This window comes from Phytophthora infestans, genomic scaffold (assembly GCF_000142945.1).
Source record: "Phytophthora infestans T30-4 supercont1.197 genomic scaffold, whole genome shotgun sequence".
NCBI classification, from domain to species: Eukaryota; Oomycota; class Peronosporomycetes; order Peronosporales; family Peronosporaceae; genus Phytophthora; species Phytophthora infestans.
Genome location: NW_003303562.1, coordinates 76,368 through 87,424, shown reverse-complemented (window position 1 = coordinate 87,424; position 11,057 = coordinate 76,368). Strand labels below are relative to the sequence as shown.

Sequence of the window (11,057 nt, the reverse complement as noted above, 5' to 3'; positions counted from 1 at the left end):
GGGGGCATTGGGTCAAGGCTGGCAGAGCTGTAGATCTGGCTATCCAACTTGGAACGGCCGCGGGTGTTGTGGAGCCTCAGAAACCTATTGAATGTCTAGTCATTGAGGATGATGACGAAGAATTTATTGTAGGCAAAGATCTACTTCAGTCGTTGGGAATTGACGTTGATAGGCTACTTGAGCAGCTGGCACAGCCACAAGTAGATGAGATATGTGATCCGTACGAGAATGTCGAGGACAAACGCACCGAGCACCCAGATCTGTCGGGGATTTTGGAGCAACTGGGAACATTGGTCGATGACGCGATTCAGGCAGGGTTTCCAGTAGAGTTTCGACGAGAATTGGAAGAATTAGTGCGGAAACATGACATTTGGCGGATTGATCTTCGAAATGATCCTCCTGCACGAGTACCTGCATACGAACTCCGATTGAAAGAAGGAGCACGACCGTACAGATGCAAAGCAAGAAAGTATTCGCCAGCTCAAAGCAAATTCATGCGTGAATTTAACAGCAAGTTGGTGGAACTTGGGTGGGTGTATCGGAACCAGAGCAGTCGATGGGCGTGTCCTGCGTTACCAGTGCGGAAGCCAGGCACAGATGAGTTCCGACAGGCCAATGACTACAAGCCAGTGAAGGCTATAACAGAGCCGATAGCGGGGGTCATGCCAAATCTCGACGCCAAGCTGCATAACGCTCGACGCAAGAAACATTATGGACTTTTTGATTTTATCAAGGGTTTTTGGCAGCTGCCACTTGCGAAAGAGAGCCAAGAGATTTTATCTTACGCAACTGATGAAGGAATTTTCACTCCGACTAGAGTGCCACAAGGTAGTTGTGATGCAGCCCTTCATTTTCAAGCCACAATGGAGGGTTGTTTTGCTGATCTACTTTACGACTCATTGTTGATATGGATTGATGACCTGCTTTTGTATGCGGACACTATTGAAGAGTATCTGAAGGCAATGGAGATGTTGTTTGATAAGATGGCTTACTATGGATTGAAATTCAGCGTGACTAAGACATGTTTGTATCAGAAATTAGTGACATGGTGTGGCAAGGTTATTTCTGTGGAAGGTATCTCGCATGACCCAAAACGAGTAGAAGCATTGTCAACTATGCCTCCTCCAATGACGGCAGGGGAATTACAGCAGTTCATATGTGCTTCGAACTGGATGAGGGATAGTCTAGTCAACTACGCCCGAGCTATCCATCCGCTACAGCAACGTTTAGATCAAGCGCTAGAAGGAAAGCGAAAAACAAAGAGAGTAGCAGCGGGAATTTCACTGCGGTTAAGCAGCTCAGAGCTCGACAGTTTTAACCAAGTCAAACAGCTTTTGGCCAGCACAGCAATGCTGGCCCACCCGAAGGATGAAGCGACGTTCGCTTTATTTTGTGATGCATCCGACGGGGGGTGGTCAGCCATTCTGACGCAAGTGGAAAATTGGGATGCCGAAAAAAGTGTCACTGAACAGAAGCATGAGCTGTTGACATGCATAGGGGGAACATTCACTGGGGCACAGCTACATTGGTCGGTCACGGAGAAAGAGGCATATCCAATAGTGGCAGCTTGTGACGATCTGTACTACTTATTGTTGAGACCCTCGGGTTTCAAGATTTTTTGTGATCATCGCAATCTGATATATCTCTTTGCTCCAAGTCCGGAATTAAAGAAGCATGTTCGAGGCAAATTGCTTCGATGGTCATTAAAGTTGGCAGAGTATCGGTATACTATAGCTCATATCGAGGGAGAACAAAACGTATGGGCCGATCTGGTGTCTCGTTGGGGTGGCGCACAACAGACAGCAGTTAACCGTTTCAAGAGAGTGACTCGCATGCAAGAAAAAGAAACGAAACGCCCAATTCTGAGACCACTTGACACGGACTCGTTTGTATGGCCTACGCTCCGGGAGATCGCCAACACTCAGAAAGCACACGCTGATGGTAGACCAAGAGCGTGTACATCGAGTGAGGATGATGTATACAGATTGACAGGGAAAATATGGATACCGGAGGCAGCAAGCAGCCTCATACAGCGACTTTTCATCGTCTCACACTGCGGTCCACAGGGTCATCGTGGAGAGGCTGTCATGCTGAACCACATAAAGAGAATCTTCATTTTCAACAATATGACGGAGCGAGGACGGCGGTTTTTGAGGAGCTGCTTACTTTGTCATCATGTGAAAGGGGGAGGAGTAATCCCACGTCCCTGGGGACCTTTATTTCGCTCAGATGTCCGTAATGGAGCCATCAATTGGGATTTTCTTTTCCTGGGTGAAAGTTTTGGTACGAGTAAGTACCTTTTGATTATCAAGGACAATTTTAGTCACTTTTGCGAGTTGATACCATGTGACGCACCAACTAGTGCAGTGGCGGCGGAGGCAATGCTATGGTGCCATAGTAGATATGGAGTACCGACTACATGGATAAGCGATAATGCTTCCCATTTCAAGAGCCAAGTGCTGGCCCAGCTGAGCAAGTCTATGAAAGCCAAACAGGATTTTGTTGTGGCGTATAGCCCATGGCTGAACGGTTCCGTCGAGCGAGTGAACAGAGATGTTCTGCAGGTATTGCGAGCAATGATACTCGACTACGCTATTGCATATCAAGACTGGGTGCATTTGATTCCGCTTGTACAAGCCAACCTTAACCACTCACCGGTGCAGTCGCTAGCCGGTAGGGCTCCGATCGAAATCTTTACGGGGCTACCATGTCCGAGTACGATCTCGACGCTGTTCGTCCCTGGTTATGCACCGATCAGTGTGGATACGTCACGACAACATATTGCTGAGTCACTGACAGCACTGCGGGCCGGTATAAAAGAATTGCATCAAGAAGTATTCGATCAACGTGAAAAAAGGGCACTGCTGAACAAGAAACGTGCGGCGGGTTATCAAATGGTAAATTTCTCAGTGGGAGACTACGTTTTGAGATCCAGAGTGGATGAAAAGACCCACAACAAATTGTTGGTGACATGGGTAGGACCATATGTGGTTACCCAGTGTAACCCTCATTCGTTCACCGTGAAGCATCTCATCACTGGGAAAGAGAGCAATGTACATGCCTCCCGGCTGAAGTTTTTTGCTGAGAGCGATTTAGAAGTGACCGAAGAGTTACGAGAGCATATTGCCGCACAGGGTATAGTGCTGAATGTTCAAGACATTCTAAAGCATCGTTGGAACGCGGACATGCGTGATTATGAGCTACTTATCAGTTGGGATGGATTGGAGGCTATAGAGGACTCTTGGGAGCCTTTAAGAGCCATGAACAGTGATGTTAGAGTGCTCGTGAGCAGCTACATCAAGAGAGCTAAGGATAAGAAACTCTCGGCTTTCCACAGCTCTATGAAAGAGTGACTCAGAGTGCAGTGCACTGGTCAGTGGAAGAGCCTATCGACTAGAGCGGCACTATGTGCGCTAGAGCTATTACTACCGAACTAGAGCCACCCACGAAGGCTAGAGTCAGTGAGTTACATAGTTACACAAACTTCATGTAAATGTAACAAGATACGGTGTATCTAACAACGTATCCATTGCGATACACTTGTGTAACCAGGTTACACGGTTAGAGTAACTTGCGAGGTTACTGGGGTCAACGAACCCTGTCGTAACCAAGTTACGGTAACTATGGTTACGGTTTTCCCAAAAAGCTTTCGAGTGTGTTCAAGGCTTGGGAGGGAATTGTAGTGTGAAATGGCTAGGCAAGCCTTGTACACACGCAATAGACTCTTGCATGCGTGCATCAGTCCATATGGCACTTGTAACTCACTAGAGTGTTCAACGTGAAGCTAGGCAACGGCAACCCTATAGTACTGGATAGGAAGAACAGATAGGCACGAGAAAGCAGAGCCCATGCGCTTGCTTTCCGCAGAATTGAATTTACTCGGCGACAAACAGTTTAGGAAGTGCCAGCTTCCCTATCCGTGTGTTCGAGTTATTTTCTTAAGCGAAACGCGTTACAGTAACTCATAATGCTAAATATAGCATCCCATCTGGAACTTTGAGCTGCGAAACTCCCCGGGCCCACCGCCCGGGTCCCCAATTACGATCGTAGCCACAGTTTGTTTCCGTACAGATTTACCGAGGGTGGTAGGAACTCTGGAAGCACCTCAACATGGGGATGGCGTTCGTTCATGAATGCAGCCGATGAGGCAACTTTATAATTCAATTATTAGGGAAATCTTGTCCAGTTCACGCCGCTTCCGAGAGTCGAGGGCGTCCCAGGAAAGCACGGGCGGCGGCATTGACAGCCACGTTGTTATTCTGTCGTGCGTGGTTCATGGCTGTCATTCGAGCTACGGCTCGGAACGTCGGACGTGTTGATGCACGTGGCGCGTTGAATGAAGCATTGGCTGTCGTCATGTTATCGCGTACACGACCCAAAAGCTGCATGAAGCTCGAGTTGAAGCCTAATTCCGGTGTGAAGTGGAGCAGCTCCAGTCGCGAAAGGGTGTAGTGTTTATCCAGCGGGATCTCCATGTCGTTCAGCATAACTGGCAAGATAGGCTTCCCCTTGTCTTCAGCAAACGCCAGTTGGTCCTTCACCAGCTCACTATTAACGGTCTTCCTTGACAGCACCACGATAAACACCTCGCATTTAAGAATGGCCTCCTTGGCAGCATGGATGCGCTCCGTCATATCCGTATACGACTGTGTACCGTCAAGTAGACACCGCACCTGGTTATCCTGCAGACGGTCATGAAGTCGCTTGACGAAGCTGTGGTGGACATCCCCATGAGAGACGAATGCGAACGGGATATTATCCAGAGTGGCCGGGTCCCAGTCCGTGATGTTCTCACCGAATCCAACCACACTTGTTCCATTGGCCAATCGACGTCTACTACCACCGACAATATTTGCCTCGCGCTGCTTCTCAATCTCATCGCGTACACCGTCCAGTAGCAGACGGAATTGAGCTGCAAACCGCTCCTCGTCGTACTCGTACATAATCTTGCGTTTGTTGGTGTTGTTGACGCTCTTGATAGCCGGCTCGAACGGCACCATTTGTCGAGTGTAAATGTACACTTGCATCTCTTCTGTGACTGCTGCACCCTCCGGAGAGACGGCGATAATTGGTTTTCCTAGTTGCTTCGCCAGGGCGAGTTCCTTGAGACACCATTCCGACACGGGGTAGTCCTCAGTGTACAGACAAATGATCACTTCGGCGTTCTTGATGCCACGAGCAATCTCTTCACGCCACACTGAGCCACCACCGATACCAGTCGGGTCCATGAGATCAAGCCAGGACGTGATGTTCGCACGCTCAAGACTGTCGCGAATCTTTAACGCAAACTGACTGTGAGAGTGCGTATAACTGATCATAACGTCGCGATCTCCAGCAGCTTGTTTAATCTCGAACTGCAACTGCGTCGAGGTGGTGCAGTCCACAGGACGGTAGCCATCCCGGTTCGTCTCCATCACATCCGCTCCAGCGTCCAGCAGTGCCAATGCTGTTCCCTTCTGCTCACACTTCATCGCAATATGCAGCGCTGTATCACCATTCGGAAGACGGTCATCGATGTCTGCGCCATGCTGGACGAGGCAGTCAAACAAGTCGACACTCACGTTCTTGGAGGACGCAGCACACAGCAGAGGAGTGTGGTCACGATAGTCGCGTAGGTTCACGTCAGCACCTTTTGTCAGTAGTAAACGCACCACTGCTGGCTTGTTCACTCGTGCGGCCCAATGTAGTGGCGACCGACCGAAGATATCCTGGAAATCGGGATCGGATCCAGCTTCAAGCAGCATGCTAATGGCTTCGACAGCGCCAGTAATCGCTGCCCAATGCAAAGGAGTACGGCGATGCATGCCTGTATAACCGTATTCGCCCACACAGTTCGGATCCGCGCCAGTCTTTAGCAGCTTCCTGATGCTTATTGTGTTGTTCTTGGCAGCAGCTTCATGCAGAGGTGTTAGAGCCACATCCGCACCCCATTCTTCCAGTTCGTGTGCAACAGGGAAGTTGCCTCGCATGTAGGCCATCTGCAACACTGTGACCGTATTCATATGGCCAGGATCGGGCACTTCGAGGTGGTTTGCGCCAGCTTCAAGTAGCAGCGTCACAATATCCGGGTTATCAGCGACGAAAAGAGGCGGCATCCGGTCGGACCAATACGAAGCCTTGGATTTGAGATTCACGTTGACGCCATGCTCAATAAGCCACTGAACTGCCTGAATCTGCCCTGTACTCACAGCGCAATGTAGCGGCGTCACCAGCGTCGTACGGAAGATCGACGCAGCCATTTCATCTTCAGACGTCAGAGGTTTCGAAACGAAGATCTGCGCGAATGTCCAGAATAAATCACCAGTCGTAAAACGCACGCGAGACACCTTATCATAGCTATCCACACGGAATCCAGCCTCGAAAAGCAGTTGCAACGCCTGAACGTTTCCCAGATAAGCAGCCACATGAATTGGGTTCTTCTTGGAGCGACCAAACAGCTTGAAGACCAGTCTGGCGTCATTGTACATTTCATGGGCGAACTCTGTGCCCAGCCGCTCTTTAGCGTACTCCAATAGCGTCTCCATCTTGGCTACATTTCCCAGTGACGTCTCCTTGTAGAGGTGTTTACGTATGTCGTTCACCACCCGCGTGCGCTCTGACTTGTATTTACTGCGCCGACGTTGCAGTCGAGATCGGATACCTCCAGTTTGGTCCGTTTCCTTAAACGCCCCAAGTTGCATACTCAGATGCTCTCGGAAACGTGCGAAGTACGTGAGTACCACGAAATTTGCGAAAAATGTCACCACTGCGAAGGCCACGTACAATATTGCACGTGCCTGACTGCAATGAAAATTATTGCCTTGGAAAATTGCATACACGAAATACAGAATCACCAGGAGACTAAACACCAACACCACCACGCTCAAGAGTTCGCAGAACTGGAAAAATACTGAGCGTTGGATCTTCTGGCGGCCTCCGCCGTCTCGACGTCGTCGAAAAGGCTCAAATAACCGCAAACCGGATGCTGGTAGACCGATGATCACTAGCAGCGGCGCCACGTGATACACCAACATGGCGTACACCACAATAGTGTCACAAGCGCCGCAGTAGTCTGTGTCTGCAATACACGCCGTGGTTATCGTACGCTGGAAAGACATTGCGTATCCTACGTCCTGTACGTACACGCCTCCATGTCCGATATCCTTGGACACCCAGAATGCCACAATACCTGCAATACCGAGCGCCGCGACCAGTAACGTGCTCATACGCAAGCGCCATGTAAAGTATGAGTTGCGCCCATATCCAGGACCAAGGAAGGCGTTGGGAAGAGGTTTGGGCGTGCCACGGGGCATGACAGCCACGGCGTCATCGTCCACATCGCCCAGTTCCATCATCGCTTCGTCCGTAGAGCCACTGGGTAGTGGCGTGGCTTTGTCGGTGGACGCAGCGGGCACCGTCGTGGACGGACCCTGAGAGCTGCGGCGACTCACGCGCTCGGCACCGTGGCCCGAGAACGAGCCCTGTTCCGGCAGCGCGTGGTAGTCCGCGGCGGCTTCCGTCATCGCGCGGTGTTGCAAAGTGTGGCGGAGGGATCCCGATGAAGATGTCACGCTTGGCTTGGCGCCGCGCTGGGTGAAGTTTCGTAATGCAAGGTCCTGGAAGCAAAGTTGGTTCGAACAAGCCGGAAGGAAAAGTTAATTTTTACGATATGACGTAAGTGCCCTGGCTTTGTGTCCTGTGCTTCGAATGACTTGGCGTTTGTAAGGGGTGGAGTATTGATTGTAGGAAGAGAGTTTTTGACGTTTTCAAGTTTGACGTTTTCAAGTTTTATTTTTCACGACTTTTGGACCAGCGAGGTGGACAAGAGCAAGAATCAACCACTGGCAGAGACTACCACTGGTGAGGTAGGCAACCACATAGGTACATGCTGTAGTTCTTGCTTTGCCAGGCCAGTGGCGATGCAGCTGGGAGTTCTATTCGCGGAGGTCGCAGGGAGTCGAGGCATTCATCAAATGATGGCGCCTTGGGCTTTGGGTACACATTGCGCGGTGGGGTTACTTTGGCATGCAACGCCTTCTGATATCACTTCACTTACGGAGACCTTGCCGCGCTGGTCAAATGAGCCCACCATTTTGCTGGCAACACTTCACGTTTACTAAGTAATATTAAAAGGATATGAAGCTGCAGTTTTATTCGGTATTGTTTGCGCTTCGCCAACAGGCTCTGTTGGCGCAACATGACACTCGGAAAATGCACTACCCGCAGCGCTCTCTTTTCAGCATGCTTGAACTCGCGCCTTTTGACTAGCATCGTGGAGATTCACGAAAACCCTAACGTGTTTTTGTCATCAGTACGTGAATCGTGCTCGCTCAGTTTTTGTCCGTTTGTGTGAGCGGCAGGGGTGTCACAATCAAAAAGCGCGGGAGCTCCACCAGCAACGATGACGACCGACGAGCCGCAGAAGCCCGAGACGGAGCTGACCGTAGATGCGCAGGCCGAGGCGATCAACCAGGCTCCCGCCTCCGGGTCCTCGGTCACGTCCACAAGCCTGGGAGGCCGCGTACGCAAGAGCACGCAGACGTTTACGTTCACACAGGCCAAGAGTGACGAGCCGGAGGAGTTTTCGTCTTCCAGTAGCAAGGGCGTCAAAGTACGAGAAAAATGGAGTTTGTCAAGAACAATGTAAGTCAACCCAATGTATCATGTTTTAGTCCAGTTTGCAGTACTGTAATGGACTGATTGGTTGGTTGCTGCAGGTCGAGGCTTTGGGCAAGAAGCAGCACGACATGATCAAGCAGCTCTACAGCATCATGTATGGCCGTCGCTTCCAGCAGAAGAACGTACGCGAATAGGTGAATTAGAAGAGGTGAATTTTGTGTGAAGCTCACGAGGGCTTTGATGATTGGTACCGGTACAGGTGAAATTGATCAAGGAGCACATTCTGGACTTCTCAGGCATCATTGAGCAGGACGAGAAGGTGTGTGGCTACTGTAGGAGATAGAAAGATTGTTGAAGTGGTGGTCTGATTGATAATTATGATTGTTGCAGTCGCGGGAGCACCTTGTTGCCAAGATGGGCAAGTGGAAACTCATTTTCGTCCACGAAGTGATGGATCTGCTGGCGGTATGGACGGCAATCTAGCAGCTCATATCTTGTAGCAGTGTTAGTGCTAATGTTTGTTGCGTTTTGCTTACAGGTGGATCGCTCTAAGAAATCTTTTGACGAGGAAGAGAAACCGCACAACAAGGAAGCGCTGCTTGACCGGTTGGTGGACTGGCTGTACAACCCGCAAGTGACAAAGGTGCGAATGCGATGCGTTGGTCGAGTATTATCATTAAATTCTGTACTTTCGAAGTAATTAATATGTTGTCTGTTGGGTTTTGCTCGACAGCTTGGCGAAAAGAAGGCTGCGGTTACTGCGAGGAAGGAGAAGGCCAAATCGAACAAGCGCGCGAAAAAGGCTAAAAACGCTAAAAAGAGCGACGGCGAGCCTGCGAAGAAGAAGCGGAAAACCACCAAGAAAAAAGCGGTTGCAGCTGACGAAGAGGAAGACGAGGAGGACGACCACGAAGGCACCGAGTTTGAAGGGGACGAATCATCCAGCGACTTTGAGGAAGCGAAAAAGGTTACCAAGAAAAGGAAAACCACTCGTCGGTCAAAGAAGTCGCGCGTGGTAGAAAGCGACAATGAGGAAGACAACGAAGATGACAATGAGAAGGTCGAATCTGCCGATAATGACGAGGAGCAGCCTGCTGCTGAGCCGGAGGAGGCCAATGCCGCTGACAAGGAAGAATCGAAGCCTGAGACGGAGACTCTGGGCGCCGATGTCTGCAGCAAGGTCAGGGATATCATCGCCCACGGTAACGCTGAAGAGCTGACAGTCAAGAAGGTAAGCGGGTTTTGTCTCAATTAGTTTCTGGACAAGAACTGATGGTGGCATGCTGCTCCATGATTGTGCAGATTGTACGGCAGCTGAGCGCGGACTTGGGTCGCGACATGTCGTCGCAGAAGAAGGCTATCAAGGAGTTCATCACGAACGACCAGGCGGAAATTTAGACTGCACTTTGAAGTTTTGTCCAATTCTTCACGGCAGCTACAGTAGTTCTATACGAATACTTGCTGCGTCCAAGCTTTTCATGACCCAGATCACACTTACGTGTGGCATGATAGCTTTTTGGATGCAGCTTGGTATTTTCTACAATTTAATGCCTTTTGATGTCTTTTTGCCTTATTTATTGTCCTTTATCACATCTGGTTTCAAATCAGCGGACACTTTTTGCCGGCCTCCATCCATTTCGTGACAAGCAACACCATGGGCAAGAAGAGCAAAAGCAAGAGCACGCTGCTCGCCACCGCGGAGCCAACACAGCCTGCGTTGGAGCCTGAGGTGGTGGAGGCTGTAAAGGAGCAGGTAAAGAACCAGGACAAGTCCGCGCTGTTTGACGGCTTCGCTCAGAGCGCTGCGTTTTTCGGCAAAAAGGCTTCGTATGCGGTAGCGGTGGCGGATACGTTCAAGAAGGAGACGGAGACGTCTAAGGTGGCTGTGAGCGAAAAGGATAGAAAGAAGAAGGAGAAGAAGGAATCCAAGCAGAATAGAAAGAATCAAGAAAACGACGAGGAGGATGTTAAGGAGGATAAAGAGCAAGAGGACGACGATGAGACTGAAGTTGCGGAGACCAACGACGGTGATAAGAAGAAGAAGAAGAAAAAGAGCAAGAAGAAAACGACAGAAGGTGATGATCAGGCTGAAGAGGAGAAAGAACTCACGCCTGATGAACTCAAGGAGCGCCGCACAGTGTTCGTGGGCAATGTGTCGCTGGACGCCACACAGAAAGACATCAAGAAGCATTTTTCCGTGTGCGGTCAAGTTGAAAGCGTGCGTCTTCGACATCTTCCCATCGCCGGTTGTGCGGTGGGTGACGCGGGCAACCAGAAGCTCATGATGAAGGTCTGCGCCAACAAGAAAATCTTGACCACAGCTAAGGACAACTGCAACGCCTACGTGACGTTTGTGGAGGAGAGCAGTGCGGAAGCCGCGATCAAGCTCAACGGGACGGTGCGTTTTGTTAGATTTCGCAGTGAGCAAACCGAGTATATGTGCTAAGTGTTACTGATGC

The 11,057-nt window shown here is 50.2% G+C and overlaps 3 protein-coding genes across 3 annotated transcripts; 2 read left to right on the top strand and 1 right to left on the bottom strand.

The window, feature by feature from the left end:
- Window positions 1–4,187: 4,187 nt before the first annotated feature.
- Window positions 4,188–7,502, bottom strand: PITG_20820 (uncharacterized protein; the record flags this gene model as incomplete). The annotated part of the gene is made up of 1 exon (XM_002895322.1): window positions 4,188–7,502. The coding sequence occupies one exon, from the start codon at window positions 7,500–7,502 to the stop codon at window positions 4,188–4,190; it is 3,315 nt and encodes a 1,104-aa protein (XP_002895368.1).
- An 859-nt stretch (window positions 7,503–8,361) lies between these two features.
- PITG_20819 (uncharacterized protein) lies at window positions 8,362–10,160 on the top strand (the record flags this gene model as incomplete). The annotated part of the gene is made up of 7 exons (XM_002895321.1): window positions 8,362–8,590; window positions 8,697–8,780; window positions 8,858–8,917; window positions 8,989–9,063; window positions 9,137–9,241; window positions 9,332–9,829; window positions 9,901–10,160. The coding sequence occupies 7 exons, from the start codon at window positions 8,381–8,383 to the stop codon at window positions 9,994–9,996; spliced, it is 1,128 nt and encodes a 375-aa protein (XP_002895367.1).
- Window positions 10,161–10,252: 92 nt separating this feature from the next.
- On the top strand, window positions 10,253–11,044 carry PITG_20818 (uncharacterized protein; the record flags this gene model as incomplete). The annotated part of the gene is made up of 1 exon (XM_002895320.1): window positions 10,253–11,044. The coding sequence occupies one exon, from the start codon at window positions 10,253–10,255 to the stop codon at window positions 11,042–11,044; it is 792 nt and encodes a 263-aa protein (XP_002895366.1).
- Window positions 11,045–11,057: the final 13 nt, after the last annotated feature.